Source organism: Hemiscyllium ocellatum, chromosome 4, assembly GCF_020745735.1.
Source record: "Hemiscyllium ocellatum isolate sHemOce1 chromosome 4, sHemOce1.pat.X.cur, whole genome shotgun sequence".
In the NCBI taxonomy this organism is placed as follows: domain Eukaryota; kingdom Metazoa; phylum Chordata; class Chondrichthyes; order Orectolobiformes; family Hemiscylliidae; genus Hemiscyllium; species Hemiscyllium ocellatum.
In genome coordinates, this window is record NC_083404.1 from 59789558 (window position 1) to 59815486 (window position 25929).

At 38.8% G+C, this 25929-nt stretch overlaps 1 protein-coding gene across 7 annotated transcripts in view; it reads left to right on the forward strand.

Annotated features, from left to right (window-relative positions):
- LOC132813916 (coiled-coil domain-containing protein 102A-like) overlaps positions 1-25929 on the forward strand; it is a 615752-nt gene that overhangs the window by 228930 nt on the left and 360893 nt on the right. For all 7 annotated transcript variants that reach the window (XM_060823318.1, XM_060823308.1, XM_060823316.1 and 4 more), the window contains one exon: positions 17126-17242. In XM_060823318.1, coding sequence (XP_060679301.1) covers positions 17126-17242 — 117 coding nt within the window. The remainder of the gene's footprint in view (positions 1-17125; positions 17243-25929) is intronic.

Genomic DNA, 25929 nt, shown 5'->3' on the forward strand with positions numbered 1-25929 from the left:
TGGCCATGACCCCATTGTCATGTTTCAGTCTCCTGACCAAGCTACTGATGACATTCAACTGTAGAACACTGCAGGCATGAGGAATCTGCCATAAAAACAGGATATGCTGGAAATATTCAGTGACTATAAAGATGAAGAACGAAGGGCTTGGCCAGTGTGGAAATGGGCATAGCTTCATTTATGACTTAACATCGATTGGGATATTGAGGAGAAATTTTCATTGCCATCTGCAGAGGAAAGCCTGCCTCCAAGTGCTGCTGCACAATTGGATGGCTGGCAGCTCCTCTGATTTAGCAGCACCACTGGAAATGGTGGTCACTGCAGGGACTACATCTTCAATACGTAGCTCGAGTAGGCTGCAATGTAAGAATGGGATTGTTTGGGGAGGGAATAAGGATAGCGGGGCAGGATGGATGGTGTTGTTGGAGACTTCCATATTTCCAGGGCCTAAGTAGGACTAGGGGCTGGATTGGACAGGATGGATAGTGAATGTAAAATAGGAGGTGTCTGAAGTCAATCTAAACAGTGTCCTACAATAGCGCTCCCAAGAGATTTCCCAACCATAATTTTTAGTTGCAAGGAATAATGTTTCATCTCTATGATGAGGCAAAGAATAATTATTTGAATTATTCTCCTGTTCTATGGAATTTATATCCTGTGCAATAATTTTGCTACTAGCTTCATATTTATTTTAGGATGGAGCATTTCTATAAATCAAGAGTTGACTTGCTCTTTACACTCTCACATTTAGCTGCATGCAAACAAGCATATATATGAATCTTAAAAATCCTATCTGCTTGTATATTTAGAAGCAAATGGACTTATTAGGAATAGACAGCATTGTTTTATGAGGGGGAGGTTGTGCCTCACTCGATCAAGTTTTCTGAGGAGGTGATGGAAGATGATTGATGGAGGAAAAGTAGTTGATGTTGTCTACATGGACTTCAGTAAAGCCTTTGACAAGGTGCTCCCTGGAAAACTGGTACAAAAGGTATAGCCACATAGTATCAGAGGTATGTTGGCAAAATGACAATGCACTGGCTTAGTCATTGAAGTCAGAGGATATCAGCAGAAGAATGTTTTTCAGAATGGAGGATTGTGACAAATGATGTTCCACAGGAATCAGTGTTGGGACCGCTGCTGTTTGTAATCTACATAAATGATTTGGAAGAAAACATAGCTGATCTAATTCGTAAGTTTGCATATGATACAAAGATTGGTGGAATTGCGGATAGTGAGGAGGATTGTCAGAGGATACAGGAGGATATAGATCAGTCGGAGGTATGGAGTTTATTCTGCACAGAGGCAATGCATTTTGGAAGGTCAAATACAGGTGGAAATTATACAGTGAATGGCAGAACTCTTGGGAGTATCAGTATGCAGAGGGATCTAGGTGTGAAAGTCCACAGATCACTGAAGGTGGCAGCAAAGGTGGATAAGGTAGTAAAAAAGGCTTGTGGCACATTTGTGTTCATTGGAAAGGGCATTGAGAATAAGGATAGATAAGTTTTGCTATAGCTTGGTACAACTTTAGCTAGGTCACTCTTGGGATATTGCATACAGTTCTCATCACCATACTACCAGAAGGATTTAGATGTTTTGAAGAGGGTACAGAAAAAGTTTACCAGGATTTTATCTATGAAGAAAGGTGAATAGACTGAGTTTGTTTTCACTGGGACACAGGAGGTTGAGGGGTGACCTGATAAAGTTTATAAGATTGTGAATGGCATGGATAGAGTAGAAAATATGAGGATTTTTCTCCGGGTGGTGGAGTCAAATACTAGGGGCCACAGGTTCAAGTTTAAAAGAGATGCGTGAAGCAGATTTTTCAAGCAAAGGGTGGTGAGTGCCTGGAACGCATTGCCAGAGCAATGTGAACAGGAAGGAAATAGAGGGATTTGGATCCTGTAAGTAGAGACTGTTTTAGTATGGAAGGATAAAATGTGTCCGCAAAAGCTTGGAGGGACGAAGGCCTGTTCCTGTGCTGTATTGTTCATTGTTTTATTTCATACAATATTTAAAATGCAACTTATGTGGAATTCGATATGTTAGGTGAGTGCTCAAAAAATTGTCCTGTTAGTAAACCTTATCTGGCCAAATATTTTTGTGTTATTTTGAAGTCATTCTGTAGAGAAAGTTACACATTTTATGCAGTAAAAAGCACCTTTGTCACACATGGCTGGTATTTGAAAACATTTTTTGGTTTGCTGCAATATTGGATTTTCTATCCATGTTGATTGTTGCTGCCATCTATTATAAGTTGCAAACTTTACTTCCAGAACAATTCTGTATTTTTGAAAACTCCATTTTACCCTCTTCAGATAATTTGCTATCTTTGGGTATCAAATATTCAGGTCTCATTTTATATGTTCAGCTATGATTTGCAGGCTTCATTATTTGGCAGAGTAGGCAGTCATTAATTTTTGCAAGGTGCCAAATTCAGTCAGATCTCTAAGTACTTGTGACAAAAGCTGTGGGTTTCTGTATTAAGGCAATGACCCTTGGTCGATCAAACCTACACTTAACTTGATTCATGCGCTTCTGGGAAATTGCTTCCACATTGCAAAATGAAAACATTTTTTGTCCTTTGCAGAAGTGTGCCAGATTCCATGCCACCATTATCCCTTTACATGGTGATCCATACTAAGAAAAATGTTCTTCCACGAATCTGCTCTTTATTTTTAAAGCATGTTTAAAGTCTTTCTGTGTCATTGGAAGAGAATATCCAGGAGACATTCTCCCACCCCCTGCCCCCACCCCCCACCTTTTAACTTAAGATGCTTTTAACTGAACTGTGGTGAAAAACATGATATTTACTGCATTGGAAACCTATTGAAGGGGAAATCTATTTTTGATGATCTTCTGTTTTGATATGACTAATCATTCTTTTCTAATCTCTCTCGATTCCAAGTAGATCAGAAAAAGATGGAGGCGGTGGTCATGCAAAGTTATTGGTACCTGAACAATTTCCTTCTGATAACTTCTGAGTTTGATTCTGAATGTATGAGAAACATAGGGTTGATGAAGAACTGTTGAACAAAATACCCTTAGTACTGAACAATATGTGAGATCTCCTCCTTTTAGAAAGGCACTGAGCAGAGAGTGAAGGCATTTGAAACCAAAAGCACATAATAAAGTATAATACAAATTCATGAATTTGGAAGCAAATTTCATTGGTTATGACATAATAGGTGCAATGCCATCCTCTGACTGTACAGCAAAGGGAAAGTGAATATGCAGTAATCCACTCAGATTGAATGTTTACCACAGAACCGAGAAGACTATAGGAGTTACTGCACAGAAAGAAGCTGTTGCATCTGCACTGGCTGAATAACCTAGTCACACGTTCTAATCCTGTTCTGTAATCTTTCAAGTTGCAGTGCTTCAGGTGCAGATCCAGATTGCTTTTAAAGCAGCTGAGGGTTTTTGTCTCAATTACTAGGCTGGGCAGTGAATACCAGACACTCGTGACCTGCTGGGTGAATAAGTATTTCCTTATTTCTAATATGTCTACCAATCACTTTAAATCTGTCCCTTGGTAAATGACCTCTCTGCTAGGGGAAACAGATCTCTCTTGTCCACCTTTTTACATTGACGCATTAACAGCACCTCAGTTAAGTCACTCGCCAGTCTTCTGTGTTCGTATGAAAACAACTCTGGCAGTGTCCTGACCAGCCTCTTAAAGAGTTCCAACATAGTCATAAAGGTATTCATTTCAACATTCTAGATTAGTTGAGATTTGCAAAGGCTGATTCTTGATTGGCACTGATGAGAATATTTAAAAGATCAGCTACTGAGATTATGAAGTCAGTGATGAGAAAATTAGAAGCAAGGTTAGGTGTACACAGAGATTGTTCTGGGAATAATGTTCTGACAGGCTGAACATGAAGCTTATAAGCCAGTACAATCATGGTTTGTAAGAAGCTAGATTCATCTTCAGCAAGTCGATGGAATTAATTAAGGTGGATCCAAAACCATGTCATTTGACTTGAAAGCTAAATCAAAAGAGTTACATTTGGTTGAAATTGAACTGTAAGAAAATTCATCTCATTAAGGTCTTGATATCAGAAAGGCATTGGATAATACAGGAACAGACAGGCATGTAGTGGCAGTAGATGTGGCAAACATGGGAAATCTGCACACACACAGTAAAAATGATAATGGATTAGAGTGGTGCTGGAAAAGCACAGCAGTTCAGGCAGCATCCGAGGAGCAGGAAAATCGACGTTTCGGGCAAAAGCCTTTCATCAGGAAGGGCTTTTGCCCGAAACGTCGATTTTCCTGCTCCTTGGATGCTGCCTGAACTGCTGTGCTTTTCCAGCACCACTCTAATCCAGAATCTGGTTTCCAGCATCTGCAGTCATTGTTTTTACCCTGTGCAATGATAATGTCCCTTCCTTTGAGCTATGAGACCTGGTTCAAGTCCCACTAGCTCCAGCGGTATATCATAACATCCCTGAACAGATTCATTAGAAAACATCTGTATAGAAAATCTGAGAAGGTGGCCCATGGATTTCAACTGCAATCAGCATATCAGAGTCATATATTCTTGATCTCTTTGCGTTGCTAAAGAATATTTCCAGAAGTTGAACTGGTTCAGCCATAGAAATGCAATGACTACAAGAGCAGATCAGAGGCTGGGAATTCTGCAAGAGTATTTTACCCCTAATGCTCCAATGTCTGTCCACAATCTACAAAAGATACGTCAGAAGAGTGATGGAATAGTCTCCGCATGTTTGTTTTCATGCAACTCAAATTATACTCAAGTATCTTTCCATCAGCCAGGACAAGAGCCTGCTTTATTGACATCACATGTATCACTTTAAATATTCAGTCCCTTCACCGCTGACATACAGTGATAGCAGTGTGTACCATCTGAAATGTGTACCAAAGTTCTTTTGATGGTGCATTCCAAATGCCTTCTGCATCTAAAATGACAAGGCAGCAAATGCACAGGAACACTGCTACCTCTCTACGTCACACATCTTGAATTAGAAGCATGTCACCATTTCTTCAATGTTGCAAGGTTAAACTCCTGGGACTCCCTTGTTAAGAGCATTGTAGGTGTCCTTACACCTTATAGTCTGCAGCGGTTCAAGAAGACTGTGCATCATCATCTTTTCCAGGGTAATAAATGCTGGTCTAGACACATCCCAGAAAAAAACAGTCTCTGAGCTAAGGCAAAGTGTTGCATTAGATTATGTCCATATGACATATTCATGTGGACTCTACAAGGACGAATAGAATTTGAGGGAGGTGAGCAGCTGATCCTTTTGTAAACATTGACCATGTCTTTAAGGAAATAATCTATGTTGGTCTGTTTGACACATCTTTCTTTCAAAAATTGGCCTTCCCAGGAACTTAATTCTACTGTGTATGATTGTGGTTGTGGTAGGGGTGATGGGGTGCGGGAATTGAACTTCATGGTGCTGACATTAGGAGAGTGCATTTATCTGCCCTACCATGGCACACTGATCCTTAGCTTTTTCATTACCAAGTTCCTAAATCAAAAACTATTAAATTGAAGAATGCCTAAGAAAATTCACATTTGAAGTGATCGATTGTAAAGATCTACTTTGTAAATAGGAAAACTGATCCATTATAAGCTGACCCATATGGACCCATGTTTTATCCGTGTCAAATAATGAGTTGGAACCTGAGTTAACAAATTTGCTGAATTGCAGGAGCAATTGTTCCCAGACTATTAATGACATATATTGCACACAATTTTATATTTGCTCATTGTAATTATGCTACCTCAGGTGGGGCATCAAAATGCAAGGAAGTAAAAATGCAGTGTACCAGTTAGTTCTGCTGAAATCTGTGCAATATTAACACTCGCTTAGAAGATGTACAAATGCTTTGTTGGAAAGATTTCTTTATAAACAGTACCACAGAGTATAAAGAAAGAAAGCTGTTTCAAATCATTACAAAAGGTTGGCTTGGTCTCAGCTGAACATGACAGTAGGGATCCTAGGGTCTTAGTGTCAGAGAGCATGTACTAGAATGAAATGAAGGAGGAAGGACTGCAGTTATGCACATGGGCTACAGAAGATGTGATTATTCTTCCTGGTGTAGATGAAGTTAAGATTTAAGAGAGGAGTTTAAAAATTATGAAGGATTTAAGCTTATGTTTCTTGATAAGCAATTTCAGACTGCCTTTTCTGTGCTGTAATATTTTATTATTTGTTTTCAAATCTAATTTTTTGGAAAAAAATCATCTAGCATCTAAAATCTAATCAAGCACCTTCAATATTGATTGCAATTGAAAATGGTTCTGGCGTGAAAAGACTGGAGTGCTGGGCAAGGGTTAATCCACTGTCTGGGAATGAGAACAAGAAAAAAGTATTTGTGACTTCCATAGAACAAAGGGTTTCTGAGATTTAGGTACACTAAAAAAGTAAATCATTAACCATAATTCACTTCGGACCATAGACCACACAATATTCTGCATTCACATTAATTATTCATTTTCATTTCTATTCTTGCATTATTTTCAAAAAATTAAACTAGCCAAGATATCATGTAATTATTCATCAATCACATTGTACAGTAGCTTAAAAATATTATAAAATATATTTTAAGTGCAACATAGCACTCATTGTGACTTGAAAGAAGAGTTAAGATTTTGATAAGTCAAAGGTGGGCGGCACGGTGGCACAGTGGTTAGCACTGCTGCCTCACAGCGCCAGAGACTCGGGTTCAATTCCCGCCTCAGGTGACTGACTGTGTGGAGTTTGCACATTCTCCCCGTGTCAGCGTGGGTTTCCTTCGGGTGCTCCGGTTTCTTCCTACAGTCCAAAAATGTGCAGGTTAGGTGAATTGGCCATGCTAAAATGCCATAGTGTTAGGGGCAGGGGTAAATGCAGGGAAATGGGTCTGGGTGGGTTGCGTTTCGACGGGTCGGTGTGGACTTGTTGGGCCGAAGGGCCTGTTTCCACACTGTAAGTAATCTAACCTAAACTTTTTCTAGAAGTTAAAATGAACTTAACAGTTAAATTAAAGTTGCTGTTGAACTTCAGGTACCAGGGTCTATTCAGGAGTATACAAACTAAGTATGGAAGCTAGTTTAAACTTTTCTTTTCTGAGGACTCAGCTAACTATTTTGGAATGTGTAAATACATCATCTGCACATCTTAGAACTTAAAAAAAAGTTCTGGGTGCCAAACCTCAGGAAAGATGTGAATGCAGAAGAGATTCATGAAAAATAGTTCCAGGGATGAGAAACTTCATTTATGAAGATAGTTCCAACTTCTTTGATCTATTTTCCTTGGGAAAGGGATCGCTAAGAGGAAATTGCATAGAAGTTTTCAAAAACATGAATGGGCTAGATAGAGTAGATAAGGAGAAACTGTTCCTGCTCGTAACAAAAGGGCATAGATTGAAAGTAATGATCTGCTTGGAAGTGTGGTGGAGAGAGGTTCAGTTGAGGTATTTGAGAGGCCATTGAATGATTATTTAAAAAGAAATCATGTGGAAGGTGACATGGAAAAGGGAGGGGAATAACATCAATGCATAATGCTGATTCAGAGAGCTGCTACAGATGTGATGGGCCAAATGACCTCCTTTTGCAGTGTTATAATTTTGTGATATTGTGAGAGATAAAAACAATTCATTTTAAATCATCAGAGGCAGGGCTAACTGTAGTTAATATCCTGTTGGATATGAAAATGTAAGTGAAAAGTATTTTTTTATAGCCGCAATTATTTTTATTGCATGATCGTAAACTGCTGGCTGAATGAAAATGTTGCCTGAATAGGTTTCCAGGAGAAAGTGAGGACTGCAGATGCTGGAGATCAGAGCTGAAAATGTGTTGCTGGAAAAGTGCACCAGCCCTGAAGAAGGGCTCATGCCCGAAACGTCGGTTCTCCTGCTTTCCTGAAGAAGGGCTCATGCCCGAAACGTCGATTCTCCTCCTCCTTGGATGCTGCCTGACCTGCTGCGCTTTTCCAGCAACACATTTTCAGCTCTGAATAAGTTTCTACCCTCCTTTTAATTTCTGAAAATTCACCACCTAACCTTAATGTGTTTCTGTTAGTTTTCTAACGAGCAATGCTTTAGAAATTATTTAGCTTGTAGTACCTGGCAGCACAGACAAATGAGAAGTAGTTTAAATATTATAGTGGTTTTATATCTGTTTTTTGTACTGCTTTGTAATCAACCCTAAAGATATGTAAAAGAAATCATCTATAATGCTTTACTCTGGGAAAGGATTGACCTCCTTTCTACACATTTTTCTTTGATGATGCACTGTGAATTGGAATTCACCATGTCAGACATGTTCACCATATGGGGTAATTCACAGTTCCTCAAACCCTGCTCTGCCCCCTCAGTTACCCTCATTGGTGAGAGTTGACTCAGAGCTAATATATGTTTAAAATTTTGGATAAGGGCATGGAGAAAAACCTAGACTCTTCATCTAATATCCCAGCCTCTGATGGTTTTGGATAAACTAAAACTAATAAAACTAGCGCTACTGCCTCACAGTGCCAGGGACCCAGGTTTGATTCCTGCCTCGGGCGACTGTCTGTGTGGAGTTTGCACATTCTCCCCGTGTCTGTGTGGGTTTCCTCCAGGTGCTCCAGTTTCCTCCCACAATCCAAAGATATGCAGGTCATGTGAATTGGCCATGCTAAATTGCCCACAATGTTAGGTGCATTAGGGTGGAGGAATGGGTCTGGGTGGGTTAATCTTTGGAGGGTCGGTGTGGACTTGTTGGTCTGAAGGGCCTGTTTCCATATTGTAGGCAATCAAATATCATTCAATTTAATAAGGATTTTGATTGATGAAATTGGCTTTGCTTTCCTTTTACATCTGGACTGCCATTTTATAATAATGCCATACTTCAAAGAGCACACCCACCATTTGAACCAGCTGAATATGATTTCCTTTACATTCCTCTCACAGATTTGAAAAATATGTGCAGTACCTTATTCAGATTATTAATTTTCTGTCTAGCTGTACAACATGCTTTTTAACTGTACTTAAATTTATTATAATTACCTTTAAAATTGTAATTGTACTCAGGTCTCTTGAATGTCACTACCACAACCAAGGCCCAGAGACTGAAATTTTGATTAGACACAGGAAAACCAACTTGTGCACATTTGAGACTCAGAATGTGCACCTTATCCAAGTATGGCTTCATAAGGGACTTTTATCTTTTTACACATTCTGTTTGCAGTGCATGTGTGAGCTTCAATAGAGTGAGTGAAGATTGTAGGTATGGAGGTGGGACCGGTTGAAGGTATGCTTGATTCTGCAATAGAGTGAACAGCTTCTCATGTCATCTAGAGGTTCCCAAACCTCACTGATCAACTTCCATTTTATTCTCAAGTTCTCTCTGATTACCTACTTCATTCTTTGTTTCCTCACATCATATAATGGCATACTCTAGGGGTGGGAGACATCTTTATACCACAACTATAACAATGTCGTCCTCGTGTGTGCACGTGCACATTGGCTCTGTGTGATAATTTTCCCAGTGTGTAGAAGAAGTTCAGAAAATAGCGCATACACCAGACATGCGTATGTGCAGAACATTCAGCACTGGCCTTTATTGTGGCATTGCCTTTAATCATTCCATTACCATGATATTATTGCCTGCAAAATAATGGAATCATTACTAAAGAATATAACAGAAAAAAATCCAGAGACTTAAATTATAATAAAGAATAATCAGTGCAAATTTCAGAAATGACAAATCTTTGATAGAATGAATGTGGATAAGATCCTTTTGTTAGTGAGGGAGAACAGAATAAGGAGGCATAAAAAGATTATAGTCATTAATAAGTCCAATAGGTAATTCAGGAGCAACCTCTTTACTTAGATATTAGTTGGAATGTGGAACTTGATGCCAGAGGGAGTAGTTGAAACAACTAGCACAGATGGTTTTAAGGGGAAACCAGCTAAACAAGAGAGATAAGGACTACTTGCTTCTGTTGTTTGGGTTAGATGCAGAAGAGTGAGAGAAGGCTGCTTTTTGCCATAAACACCAACATAAGCCTTTTAAACAAATTGTCCTTTCACGTGTTTAAAGATAATGGGTGAAATTTATTTGCTACTTTAAGCAGTTTAGGAAATGATTCGATTACTGATGTCAAAATGAATATTTTGTTTTTCCCCTTGGGCTTTAAATGGCGAGTTCAGAATCTTACTCATGATCAGGACCACGATTACCACACATTGCATGATGAGCTATACTTGCCTCTTTTCTATGTAGCTACCAATTTCTTTCCTGAGAAATAAGACGGTGGTGAATTCTGACATAAAATTCAAAGGGGGCAATCTGGCAATTCCAGCTCACTGCTTGTTTCTCTGGACCTTTGTCCAACTCAACCTTCATCACCATATCCATGTATGTCCCATGGGCAATGTCCTTTTCCAACTTTTGTTGAAGCGTTTGAGCATTGGCAAACCACCAGCCTCACCACACGTGCACTGAATGCAGTGCACATGTGTCTCATGCGTTAGCACACAGTAAGTTGGCCATGGTCAGTTCTTCTACCCATCCAGCAGCATCCCAAAGATATCCTTTGGCAGAACTGGCTGTCTGCTTCAGAGAACAACGTTGTAGCAGTATATGGCGAAGGGTAGTTTCCAGCTGGCAGCATTTGGACTGATACACAACTGACCTTTAAATATAGTGTCGATGGTGTGAGTGACACAGGACCTGGGCTCTGCTGAATATTTCTGTATTGGCTGATTGTACGTTTGCACAGTAAGGGTGCCCGAATGCATAATCAATGAGATTAGTCATGGAAAACTGTATGAGATGAGTCACCATAAGCCATGGTCTGAAATCCTCTGTGAAACTGCTTGAAAATAGTAGTTAGCCAAAATATATGAAAGTTTGGCAATCAATTTGGGTTCTGTCAGGGCCATTCAACTGCTGACCTGAATAAAAAAACTTGGCATTGGCCCAAATATGGACAGCAGGATTCTAGGGGTGAGGTAGGAGTGACTGTACTTGACCTTCAGGCTCCATTTGACCGAGTGTAGCGCCAAAGAATCTCATAAATCTGGAGTCAGTGGGAATCCCGGAAAACTTTCTTCCTAGCTCACAGGAAGATGGTTGTGAATGTTGGATGTCAATCGTTCACCCTAGGACATCATGTACGTTCTACAATTTGAGTAATTGCAGTACTAATTTAAGAATGCAACATTATGTAAGGCTGTAATTCAGTCTTTCGTGTCATTTGGGTTTCCTTGCTCTTTCTCAACTTTAATCCCTAGCATTATGAACATATTTACTGCAAAGGGCTAGTTCCGGAGAGAGTGAAACCAATTAGGAATTAAGTTGGGGAGGGTGGGAGGGGCAAAATTTGGTTGTGCAAGATGGAGGTAGAGTGGACTGGTTTATACTTAAAACATTCACTGCTATATTTCTCTGTAAACATAGTCAAGCATTTGAGCTTGAGGCAGTTTTCATTTTAAAAAAGCCTGCCCACTCCTTGCCTCACTTGATGGCATTTGTGAGAATTGAGCTAAAGCCTGTGTTTGCTTGTATCCTTTGCCCTGCCTCTGGACAGGAGAATTGCTGTGTGATCACACTGACTCCTGCTCGACTCAGTAGAGCTGCCAATTAATATTGCTGCTGCCCTGCTGGAGGTGAACCTCTTGAAATTAGCGGTTGAAGACGCGAAATAAGTAAGACGTTCCAAAGCTTAGTGTGTGAATTGATCCTGAGGCATTCTTCTAATGAATTTCCATCATCTGAGCCGATACACTTCAACACATGCCCAGCCTGTGGTTGTCCTGTGAATCTGAATGTTTGACAGCAGCAACTAACTCAAAAGCACAACACAGAATAAAAACAAGCCAACAATGCTGATAGAAGAGAAACACAGAGCTAGCATTCTGAGTAAGAACTGCTCCCTTGGGCTACTTTGCAATAAATGGAGATCTACACTAGTTATCTTTAGAAATTATGAACAATGCATCACCCACTAGAATCTAGGCATATCCTCACCCTTTATGCCATTTACTTTGAGTAGCAAGAACTGCTGAGGGCTTGGGGCACTAAAATGCCTTTTATTGTTGTTTATGCTGATATCCATTAAATTTGTTTTTAGTATTGTTTACTCTGATAATCAGTTGCTGCAACATTATATAACATCCTTGTGTTGAAGTCTACATGTGGCGAGATATAGGTAGTGTGTATGCTGCCTTTGTACAACATAGCTTGACCGTCTCTATCCACATTATGGACGGCAGGATTTTTGGTGCCACACTATGTACCACTTAACATATTCCATTCAAAAGCTGGCCCTGTTCCTTCATAAGATATCCATCTTAGATGTGAATAACCATTCACTTTTTCTATTAAAGTAAAACTTGTATTTTTTTACTGCGCCATCTGTTTGCAAACCAAAATATGGCACCTGGCCACATAAGAAGATGATGGGTAGATTTCCCCTGGCCATAGGGTGCCAGGCTGTAAATTAAGGTGGGCACAGCAAGCAAAATAGAAGGGAGTCCATAGAGGGCAGCTTCTCAATGTATTGTGCCCACCTAGGAAGATTCCCAATGGCGAGTTGGATTCAGGTAGCCAATTTAAGTAGTTAAAGGGCCATTTCAGTAAAATGATTCCCTTTGGCTTCATGGAGATTGCCTTTGCTCACTCGTGGCTTCATGCCCCATCGAAGAGTATCCAGACAGGGAAAAAAACTGACCCAAAACCTGATGGGCAAACTATTCCCCTTTCACTTCAATTACCCCTCAGAGACTGTTTCTCATCCTGAGCACTCTCAGCAGAGAAGACTGCACGGTTTTGACATGAACGAGTTTGGACCAAAGGGTCTGTTTCCGTGCTGTACACCTCTGACTCTGACTTCTTGGGAAGCCAACTGCACAAGAAGCATCTTGCAATCAATACTGTTCTTAAAAACAAAACTGTTTTATTAATGTTCTTTTTGAAATCATCTTGGCAATAAAATCCAGTTTCATTACATCTCTGATGAAACGCAATTTCACTCAGTGGCAGAAAACCGATGACTATTTCAAAACAAAATTTGGAAAATGTGGAGGAGGTACTTTATTTGTGGATATTTTAACTTTCGGTTCTTGCATTACTCTGTTGTATTAGCATAATAACTAGCTTGCTTCATGCCAGGCAATTTGCATGGTGCATGAATAAGGGAGATTTGACTTGTCATATTTGATGTATCAATTGTGGCTCAGTGGTCAACAATATTAAAATCAAGATGCTTAGTTGCAGGACAGTGGAAGCTTTGCACTATTTCAAGTACCATCTTTTGAATGAGATTTGAAATTATGACTGCAAAAGTCTGCTCAGATGGAAGTGAAAAATCCCATGATTTTTTATAAGATGATCTGGGCGGTTATTGCTGGTGTTTTTGCTAATATCTTAATCCCTCATTTAATGTTACAAAGCAATTGAACATGTCAGTTACTGTCAGTGGGAACTTGCTGTCCATTAATTCATAGCTATGTTTCCTGCACTATAACACTTCAAAATTCCTTCATTGGTTGTGAAGCACTTTGGGGTGTCCAGACATTCTGCAAAGCGCTTTACAAATCCAAGCCTTCTCTTGTTTTCTTGGTGTTATTTTTCTGACCTATTTTCTCCTGTTGCTGAATTTAAGTTGGTCAGGTTGCTGACTGCCTTTGATATTAAACATAGTTAGTGGTATTGATGTGAATGGCATCAGTCTGTTTTATTCATGATGGCATGATATCCTGTTGTTACCCAGTGTCAACATGTGCACAGTTCCAACATGGCGAACCAGTTGGGGTGCAATCGAGGAATAAACTTTGCCCTAAAGATAGAGTCCAATTGTAAACTTTCATTCCCTCAGCACAGCTAATGAACCTTGGATTTTAATGCTCAGCATGTCTCATTGGGTATGCCAACTGAACCATTGATAATAGCACCACTAGAGTTCTGCAAGTGTTTTCTCTCTCTCTCTCCAGTCAATTCTGAAGCACTGCCTCTAAAGCACTTGGTGGGTCAGGCTCTTCGATTTTTACAGGGGTAGTGGGTAGGCCGGGCATGATGCTCACTATTCTTGGAAGAAATGTCGGTATCGAATGGACAAAGGAAAAATACTGTCAATGATGGAAATCTTGAAACAAGCACAGAGAGAGGTGGAGAAACTCAGTAGGTCTGGCAACATCTTGGGAGAGTGAAATGCAGAGTTAACATTTCAAGTCCAATATGAGTCATCTTCAGAATTGGACTGCATTTTAGTCGCGACAACATACCAGGGGCAGCCTGACTAGGCAAAGGTTTTGACCTTCACCTCACAAGGAGGCCTGTTCGATCTGATTGGCCAGAAGCACTGACAATCCCAGCAGCAATGGAGATCAGGAGCAGGCAATACCAGGCCTGTAAGCAGTCTCCTGAAGAGCAATAAGAATAGGAGGGAAGCAAGCCCTGGCTTTTTAGGGTGGTAAGGGATCAGGCACTCTTGGGAGAGCCACCAGGGAATTTGGAGACCAAGTAGGACCGATTAAATAGGATGGTGACATTTTTAGGACACCTGTTCCCTCTTGATGTGCCCTCCCTCCTTTTCAAAAATATTTTTTAAAAAAACCGTCTTTGTACAAGGGCCTTCCTATCACTGATGTGTAATTAAACAAAAAATCTTTAAGGGATGTAGGGATGCTGACAAGAAAGCTTTTGTTGCTCAACCCTAATTATCCTTGAACTGAGTGGCTTGCTAGGCCAATTGAGAGAGCAGTTAATAGTCAATTACATTACTGGGTTTGGATTCAGTAGTAAGGATGGTATTTTTCATTCCTCTCACAGTGATATAAAATATTGACAACACATTTTCAAATTTCATCATCTAATTTAATATCTAGGACTTCCACAGACTGTAACAGCTTTAAAAATGAACCAAAACATTGATTTAAAATGGCTGCAGACACTACATAACCCATACAAGTCGACCAAGTTTCTTGAAAGCAATAAAACAGTCTAATTGGAAATTGTCATTTAGCTAAAGGCAATAAAATGATTCACCACTACCCTATCCCATTGAAGTTGTGACAAACTCCTAATCTTTATCTAATTTACACCATCATGAGAGTCTTCACATTGTTATAGATGAAAATGTCACCTACAATTATCCAGCTTGATAAACAAAAACTGCAGGATGGATGACCAATGTTGTTTTTAAAGGAGATTTTTTTCGTAAAAAGATGAAGGAGATAGATTTCAGATGACGGAAGTGAAACAGACTGGAAAAGTCTCTACCTCTTACCCTGTCTCTCTGTTTGTGACACAAAGCCTGAAAACAAAACTGATTAGAAAGAAAACATAGAATTTAAAGATAACTGCAATATACCCTGACAGTTTTGGAAATGAACTTAGCAACTTTGGTCTCGGGTTAAATCCTTATGTCTTAAAGATATTTAAAGCTTTTTAATCTGGATACTCTTATGTGTTTTTTTATGTTGGATACCTGCTCCTTTTAAATTTGTACCGTGCTTGTATGTTTATGGCAGTAGAGTTACATTGAGGTGCATATTTGCCAACAAACTGGACAACTAAAGGCCTCAATAGGACTAATTGTAGGTGGCCTACTGTGGCACCTTTTCCCATTACTGTGTTGTGAGGAATGGATCAGGAGTGGAATGGAAGGAGGTGGGCTGACTACGTGACATATTCTACCTGCCCCAACCACCAACTACCACACCAAAAATACACCCAGTGAATGGCAGTAAAATCCAGCCCAGGGTTACATTGTATCTCCTTTTTTTTTGTTTTTGTTTCTGCTCATCTCTTGCTCAGTTTCAGCAGGAAGTAGGGAGAATCTCCCTGTGAATTTCACAGGTTAATGGCTTTACATTTGAACTTATGTGCAATATATCCACCAGTTTGTTTACAGTAAGTAAAAATTATTGTTTCTTGTTGCTTAGTTGATATCAATTGCCCCTAATAGTTCTCCAAGTCTGAAGTGTATTATATATCACAAAATATATGTGACACTTTATGACTGGATACTTGACTAGTAACTGGGTATTTTTATGATGGTATTTGATATATATACATTTAAACCAAAATGCACTATATAAAAATGAGATACACCCAAGTTGTTTCAATCATGTTTGCCCATTGAGTATCAGTTTTTAGTTGATATTTAATTTCTTACAGAATTGAAATTATTATCGCTACCATAATTTTGGGATAATTAGCTAAGAATAGGATTCCTGTCAAAGTATTATGTCATTCTTAGTAGCAAAAAAACGGTAAGATTATCCTAGACACCACAATTTAGGTTACAGTATTTTTATGGTTACATTGAAGCAGATACCATTCTTGCAAAAATAACTAATTGTCCACAATGCCATTGCAAGTATTGCCTTGCTTTTCATTATTTTTCATTTTCTTTCATTCCATTCTACTTGTTTAAATTTCCAGATGGGTATCAAAAATATTTTCACATTTTTTTTCACAATGTGACTTCCTGCTGGTGGAATAGGCAAGAAACAGCAAACTTGAATAAGTTTAAAGCAAGAAATTAAAAATTGAACTAAAAAAACTCTCTCATCAAAACAGCAGAAAGTCATTGGCATGGCCTGTTGGCAGGCACTGTATGGCCTGGAAATGGTCAGAGTTGGAATGCATGCTAATTGTCTGATGATCTATTGGCTATCTACCTCCTCTGTGGGCAGTGTCACGTCAGACTGTCTGAGGTTAATCCAAATCCAGTCAACATCTGTAACTTTCTGGTCAGAGTAAATCTGAATTTTCACATTTAATCAGGGCTGAAAATTGAATTTTGCAGTGCCAACTGTGTTCTAATCACTAATGCATTACACCATGGGGCTAGCATGCAAAATTTACATTCTTTTCTTACCTTGTGATTCTCTTTTTGCATTATTGAATTTTTACCCAATGCCAAGTAAATTATAAATACGGTTCACAAAATGTCTGATTTTAATAGCAATTGAAAAGCTGTACTTTGCAAAAGTAGGAAGTTGCATATTTTACATAATTGGATAGAAAAAAATCAATATGATTGCAGGAAGCCATCTGTGATTGCTTTGGGGAGTTGCATGATAAATGTTCAGCCTAGTCTCCGACAAAACGTGATTAATTGAGGCCAACTCCGGTGACTATATTAAAGTGTATGTTATTATTTCTGTTACCCAGTTGACCTTCCTTCGTGATGCTCATCAGAATGAGCTTGGAAGGATCTCAGAAGATCTGGAAGATGAAGTTGGAGCTAGGTCTAACATGGATAGGAAATTAGCTGATCTACGTACTGAGGTAATGCGACATGTTTGTCTTTAATACCCTGGCTTAAGTGGAAAAGTGTCTGGTGACAAAACAAACATTTTAAATTTATTAAATATCCTGCATCTGCATGCAAGATCTATTGACAAAACCTCTGTTTCTGAACAACATCAGTAAAAATAGTAACATATTTGAACTCTTATTTTGATGCATATAAGACCAATTGGAGTATTGTGATGTGTATTATTGTTGTTATTGTGTAATCATTCACTCCCAACAATAGTATTGTAGTGATTCAATTTTTGCACGTTCTAGATTCTCTGTCACTTTTATAAAGAGCATTTTGTAACCTAAAATCCATATGACCGGCTTCAGCTATCTCTTTCTATCTAACTCCACTTTGCCTGAGAACTACGTTCAGTCTTGCCACCTTCCCCTATGAGCAGATTTTATGCGCACTGTAGAAACTGTTTTCATACTTAATAAAATGAAAGAAAAAAAGGTTACAGAAAATTACGAGTAAATCCTAATAATTTGAAATAATCACACATTCACACCACAGCTGACCTCATTTCCTGCTTCCCTCCTTCAAAAATGAAAGGACAAAAATGATACAATAACCTTTAACCAGTGGCATATCAGAATATATTTTTCCCCAACAAGTTAATACTGTGCCTGAAAGGGTGATGGGAGCAGGTCTTGCAGTAACTTTCAAGGGGAGGTTTTATTTCTACATAAAGAGGAAATGGGGAAAGAAAAGAGATACGGGGAAACAGCATAAGAATGGAACACATTTTCAAAAAGTCAGCAGAAGCATGATGGACTAAGTAATTTCTTTCCATGTGTCTGGTGCTATGCCAATAGAAAATTCTCAGCAACATGATAAAACCTGCCTTCTTTAATGTCCTCCACTTTACATGGTGTCCTTTCTGTTGATGTGGTCAATGTTGTTTAAACTTTCCAAGTAAAAGAATCCTACTTGTACGTAAAGTCAAGTTTAAGGTAAAAATCATGACCCCTATGTGTAAAACTCATGCATAAGAGTATTGGAGCTGTGTTCGGGAATATTGTGTTGTGGACCTGTTTTATGATTTAGATTCCCTACAGTGTGGAAACAGGCCCTTCAGCCCGACAAGTCCACGCTGACCCTCTGAAGAGTAACCCACCCAGATTCATTTCTCTACGTTTACCCCTGACTAATGCACTTAATACTATGGGGACCTCTGTAGATTTGCAGGATAGAGTTTTGTACATACTATTTGAAGCTGCAAGAGTTTTGAAAGAATGTTAACAGAACAGAAACAATTAAATTACAGGTTTCTTTAATTGAGATGTCATGAATTTAATGTGGAAAAGAAAATAAGAGACAAGAGACTAAATCTGTAAAGGTTCAAAGGCACTTAGGGCCATAAATGTAACAGCTGTTGGAAGAATAACTGCACTAACTGGGTGCCATGTGTATTTTGTTAATACAGTACCATAAATCTCTATTATCCTTGGCTACTTCCAATGCAATGGTCTTTTGGCACTGAATTCTGAAGATTGCATCCAGTAAATAAAAAAGAAACTTCTGTCAAGTAGCAGTTTCAGATACGGTAATAGGAAATAGAAAAAAAACAGACCAAAGATACTTAAAACAGTATTTTTAAAACAGTACTGCATGAAGATTAGTTACACCATGCCCCAGTTTATTGGCTCATTAAATTCAGTTGTTAAACCTGTCCGTTGTTTACACAGGAAATTTTTTTAAAAGTGCTCTTTATCTTTTAAAGGGGCTAAAAAATAGACATTCACAAAGTAGAACTATTCTGATTGGTGCTTCATGAATTAGTTGTCTGTCTTTAGAATTGCTTTGAATCTTCAGCCACATGCTGCCAAAGGAGTTTATAAAAAAGATTATGCAGGCGCACTGTGGATAATTTCATACCTAGCATTAGCCAATCCAGTAAAAAGAGAAAATGGTTGTGGTTCCAATTCTGGCTGCTATCCGAGTTCTGGGGAAATTTCCCTTCATCGTGAGGGTAATCAATCAAGAAAACTTCGTTATTTGCCATCATTAATTCCAATTAGACTTCACCCATCTTTTACATTTTAGATACCTTAGACGTTCAGAAAACATTCCAGTCCCTCTTTAAAGTCTTGAGGTAATTCAAGTCTGGAGTCCGAGAATCTTATTTCGAGGTCAATAACTTTATGAAAAAAAATATACTGGTACCGAAACCTTGCCTGGTCTTAATATCTAGCAGTGATTTCTGAAAATTCTCCCCCCTCTATATGTCACAAATAACCTATCCATCTGACCTGTTTACCTAAACAGAATCTATTTCTTTCTTCACAATGACATTCTTTCAAAGTTTATGCTTTAACATTTAAAGAAACAAATACCTAATGAATTTAGCCTAATAATTTTGACTGCGATTATTTTGGTGGCTGTCCAGGACTGTCAGCAGTTTTATTTCCAAATCAAAAGTTTGTGGATTCAAGCTCCACTTGACAGACTTGATTATGAAACCTGGGCTGACACTCCAGTGCTAGAGTAAAGGGCTGTTGTTGAGATGACAGATGATAAGGCCCCATCTACTCTATTGGGTGGACTTAAAAAATCTTATGGTGCGATCTTAAGGAGAAACAAGGGAGTACATCGCAGTTTTCTGAAACACAGATCATTTCCTGAGTGTCATTTGTAGAAAACAAAGACAAAAATTGTGGAAAAATGTCAGCACGTCTGGTAGCATCTGTGGAGAGAAAGCAAAGTTAACTTTTCAGGCCAAATGATGCTTCTTCTGGAATGCTGCCAGACCTGCTGAGGTTTTCCAGCAATTTATGTTTGTGTTTCAGATTTCTAGTTTGAGTTTTGTTTTGCTATTGGTGGGATGTTGCTGTGTGTAAATGGCACTTCCTAGATTCCAACAATCCAAATCAAGAGTACTTTACCTGCATTGAAGTGTAATGGTTCAATGCAATTTTACAATGCCAAACTCTTGATTCTCTCCTCATGTTAAGGCACAAAAAATCGTCTAATAGTTTAGATATGACCATACTGATGGGTTGTAGCAGGTGAATATTGCTGCCCTAGTGCTGCATTTGATTGTTCTAGCTATACATCCTAATACCCTATTTACTTACCGTAGAGCTCATGACATTGTTCATTGATGTCCAAAGTTCTGTGAACTAATTTGATAATGAGATTAATCTCATATTCCGTCCTCTTAAGTAGGTAATCTGCAGGGGAAATATGTGGATTGTATTGCCCTGACCCAAAGTTTATCTTGTTGAAATTATCCTACAGAAGTGCATCCCCAACTGTTGGCTCCATTTTCTCAATGTGTCCAGATTGTGGAAAGATACGACTTGCTGGAACAATTAAAGATTAGGATCCTTCTAATTCTCCTTCTGTTTTTCCTGGTAGTCCTGTTAAACAACAATAGAAGATCTATTGAGAAATCACGGTGATGGATCTCTATCAGTTAAAACAAACCATAAATACGAACAAAATGAAGCCCCAACTCTCAAAAGGCTTTTGCACAATAGTTCCAATATCAGCTGTCCTCTTAAACTTGCCATACTTAGCATATGCCATGGCACAAATTACTTATCCTAAATTTGTTTTGGACATGAATCTATTATTTACATTGAATGAATCGGTACTATCTAATTTTTCACCACCTCACTTGGGAATCTATTCCATTGATTTGCCATTCGCTTTACACAGTTTATTTAATATTGCAACTCCCTCGCACAACTTTTTGTCATAAGAATGTTTAATTCTTCATGCAGATCTTTTATCTAAATATTGATAAGTATGGAGGAGAGAAATGGTCCTAATATGGATCCACAAGGTACACCACTTGTACACAAAGACCTTGCTGGCTGCTACCATTGATAACTGCACTCTGTCTATTTGAATGTAATTAATTTGTTGAATCGTTTATAATCTGACTGTCAATCCTACAGGACACAAATTTTATGCAATAACTTTCTGTCTAACTCCTTGATAGAGGTCTTTTTGGCAAACCATGATGGACAATAGTTACCATAATCTTCTATCATCCACCCAATTTATTACAGATGCACAATCCTTTTTCCGAAATGCTCGGATCAGCTGGTTTTTGCAATTCAGAATTTTTCAAATTTCAGAATAAGTGACAGTTTGATGGTGAAATTTTTAAAAATCTAACCAAACAGCAGTTGTTCTGTGAATAAAACGGACCCTGAAACAATATTGAGGCCTGCCAGTGCTGGGCCCATGCTCTCCCCCACGTCGCATCTGAGTGACACACATCGAGTAGGTGTGGACTTGGGTTAACTGTTTGCACGCCAAACAACCTTGTTAATGAGAAAAAACTTCACAAAGAAACCTTCGGATTTCGGAGCTTTTCGGATTTTGGGATTTCGGACAAAGGGTTGACTACCTTTTACTTCTTCAAAAGATTCCACCAAATATGAGAAGCATGGCATGTTTCCAAAACTTAAGTGTAGCATTTACCAAAGGGACAAGTCAGGACAAGTCCATCTTGTCCCTGACAAAAAAATGAAATTCAAATTAATTGGCATAAAATTCCAAGTTCTCACTGACCAGTGTTCCTAAAGAAGTGCTTTGTATAGGACAGGTCCCTGGTCCATGGCAATATTCTTGATATAATTGAGTTATTAACTATATCCTGGCCTGCCCTTAGGTGAATGGGCTAGGTGGATATTTGTGATAGAAAAAGAGAGGAATACTTTGGGAAATCAGTGTAGATATTAAAAGATAGGGTTAGGTGACATTTTGTTTCTTCACAACGTTATTGATCTCCAGATGAAGTTGTTAGAATGTAGATCTACAACAAGTTCATTTTTCTACTCCACATTAATCAATATTAAGATAAAAGAATTAAGTGAACAACTAAATATTCTTATGACGTAATTTTTTTATGTGTGAGTTGGCATAGTTATGAAGTAGACTAGACCCCCTCAAGATATTTTAAGAAGGCAATATTTTCTTATTTGAAAGGGAAATGTAAGGTGTCTGTTCCAGAAACAATGCAACTAGTTGATGTTAAGCAAAACACAAATTATTTTGTTAAAAATCACGCAACTCCAGGTTATAGTCCAACTGGTTTATTTGGAAGCACTAGCTTTCGAACGCAACTCCAACCACCTGATGAAGGAGCAGCACTCCGAAAGCTAGTGCTTTCAAATAACCCTGTTGGACTATAACCTGGTCTTGTGTGATTTTTAACTTTGTACACCAGCACCTCCAAATCACAATTTATCTAAACATTGTTGTTAAAATACAATCAAAGAAAGAGGAAGTAAGAATAGTTTAACTTTATTGGAAAACTTAACAGAATAATAGCTAAAGTAACTATTACTAATTAACTGTTCAAATATAGTAACATTCCATAAACACATCCTTGGGCAAAAAAAAGGAAAATTCACTCTCAGATTCTCACATGCAATTCTCCTATCGAGAAGGGAAAAAGACACCAAGAGAAAATTCAGAGAGCACAGCAGCTAGGAGACCTTCACTGAGGCTACCCATAGTTTCTGATATTCCTGAAAAACCAAAACCCAGAAATCCTAATCTGTAAGAGCTGGCCACACCCATTCCAGCTGTTGTTAAAAAAAACCAAGTCTCCCAAGCTGTATACTCAGGTGGTTTTAACCTGCCAAATCGGCACTTCCTGTTCAATTTCTCTCTTAAAAGAAACCAGGACAAAACAAGTCTTAAAGCTTTAGCAACATCACAAGTTGCAGCAAATTTTCCTGGCAGTGGGTTTTGGGCACAGGTATTTATTTACCCTTAAAGATTATTGCTCTTGTGATACCAAGCTTAACTCTGTCAGGTCAAAAACATTTGAGGATATCTGGCAGCCTTTTGATCATGTCAAACCAATCTTCAGTGATAACCTTCCACCATGCATTTACTTATGGGTCGTTAGCTGTTTCTTACTGAAGCTGGTTATAGACGTGCTGACCAAAATGTAATAGATTAATTCTGAGCACATCTTCCAGCTCAGTATCTGTACTGTTGATTTTTAGATCCAGTGGAATGTGTGTATCTTTGTTCAGGTTTGTCAATCTGCTCAGCATATCTGAGGCAATCATTTCGATACCTAGGTTGTGGTAGACATCAAACTCTTAAGTCTGTAATTTAATCAGAGCTTGCTGTCATCAACTTGATAATTTTTGTCAGTAGTTTGTGCCAAATATTTTCCAATTGCCTGTGATTGGTTTCTGCAGTTAATTACTTACTGTGCGGAATCGTGTAATACTGAAGACAAGAGCAAGTGCTTCATGCTCTATCGTGAATAATTGGATTGTGCTTGCAATACACCTGAAATGAAATTGGTTTATCATCTTGCATGATGCATACTCCTAACCAATTCTGCAAAGACGCAACTTCCAAAATTCCTTGGGTGATAGTATTGCAGGATGCTGTTTTGTCCTGACAATGTTGTTTTGGTATCTTTGTGCCTTCTGCCATATAAGTGGCATTGGTTTCTTTAGGGTCACTCTCAATGAAAATGCTTTGTTAAAAGAAGATCATAATTTGAGAAATTTAAAGAAATTGAAGAATCCAAGGCATTTCTGTAGGTCTTCTTTATTTGTGGGGTAGGCATTTATCTTACATCTTTGACTCTGCCTGGCCTAGGACAGATTCTACAACAGATTCTTACATTCACCTTGCAATTTTTTTTGCAGTGGAAAATTCCTACAGTGAGTGAAGGTTCTAATCATACTAATTTTGCCCATCAGCAACACATATGCATCCAGTCACTCTTTCTGTAATTCTGTCCATGTGCCACTGGAACAGATCTTGAAGACAGATGATGTGAAAGATAGTCTCTGGATTCAATATCTTCCAAATGATGTTCTTAGGGTAGTGACTTCCTGAGGTTCCCTGTTGAAGTGTACCAACCAATATCCATATTTGGCATCCAGCCTGGAGAAGAATTTGGTTCTTGGGAATGTAGGATTCAATTCCTCTAGTGTTGGAATCTTGTGTGGGCATCTCTTAAGAGACAGCTTTAGAGATTGAGGATCTATAATACCCTGATCGTACCATCTTTCTTTCATACTGTTATGGACTAGGCCAGACCACTCAAAACATTCTTAAGTCGCAGCCCATACCATAACTTTGCTACTTGTTTTGGTAAGTGTACAGTGAAAATTACCCAGAGTAAGTTAGCGTGGTTGACTACCAGATTTTAAAACAGACAAAAAATTTATTCACCTAATTATGGAATGAAACACAAAGAACAGAATATAGAATACCCACAGAACTCCGTATATCCAAACTGGATTTAATTATGTTGTTCCAAAAAATATGTGCAACAGTCCCAATAAACAAAACCCTTGAAACAGAGAGCAAAAATGAAACAAAGGCTCACAAGTCAAAGTTAGAAGGGCAGAAGGAGAATGAGTCTAGCAGTCTGAACTGAACTGACGAACAACAAGAATTCAACTTTCAGGACTGACCACTCCCATTTCATTATACAGGTTACTTCTAAAACATGAAAGCTGTGGCCTAAAGTCTCATTTGTTTATGTATAAACAAAAAGGTCTCCCAATACCCATTCATCTCTGTACCACACCAGACGTTTCAGAGCCTGGACTGTTTTATGACCCCTCTGAAAAAAAACAAGAACATGGTATCCTTGAGAAAAGGAACAGCTTTTAGCAAAAAGGACCAGCTTTGTAACAACACACATATAATTAAATTACGCCTGTGTGGTGATCCTCAATGCGAATATGCCTTTCCACTTCATGTCATCCATTTTACACTTAACTGTTTTCTTGATTGTGAATGTTGTATTTTCTGAGATGGCCAGTTGACTGAACTAATCTTCACTGAGGTGAAATGTAATACCATATTTGAAAGTTCCTATGGCAGTGAACCTGATTGTAAATCCTAGACTGAATATATTGAATATTCTTTGGCTTACCTTTACCTTGTCTACTGGGTGATCTCCTGGATAGTCAAAATGTTGAAAGTCGTACAGTTTGGTAATTCTGCCACTGCTAATCTTTTTGTCAGGTAAAATACTTGTGGTTTCCGTGGTGAATTGCTTTGTTAGTGTGTCAATGCAAGGGATCGGTGACCCATTGTTTGCAGCTAACTCAGCATTGTTGGTTGTACCATTGAGTTTTAATGATCCCAGTGCTTGTCCTTCAGAATTTGGAGTGGTGAGACATTTGCATTAGCTCCTGTGTCAATCCTGGACTTGAGTTTTTTGTCAGTTTTTTTGGGTGGCAATCAACAAATCTTGCACTAATGTGGAAAGACCTTTCATCCTCTGGTTGGAGGTTGCTGCATTCTGGTTCTCAATTCTGGTGGGTGTACCTGTGAACTTTGTGCACCAGCTTATGTTTGTGCAGGTTTATAGAGTCATAGAGATGTACAGCACGGAAACAGACCCTTCGGTCCAACTTATCCATGCCGACCAGATATCCCACCCCAATCTAGTTCCACCTGCCACCACCCGGCCCATATCCCTCCAAGCCTTTCCTATTCCTATACCCGGTTGCCTTTTAAGTGTTGTAATTGTACTAGCCTCCAACACTTCCTTTGGCAGCCCATTCCCCACACACACCACCCTCTGCATGAAAAAGTTACCCCATAGGTCTCTTTTATATCTTTCCCCTCTCACCCTAAACCTATGCCCTCTAGTTCTGGTCTCCCCCACCCCAGGGAAAAGATCTTGTCTATTTATCCTATCCATGCCCCTCATGAT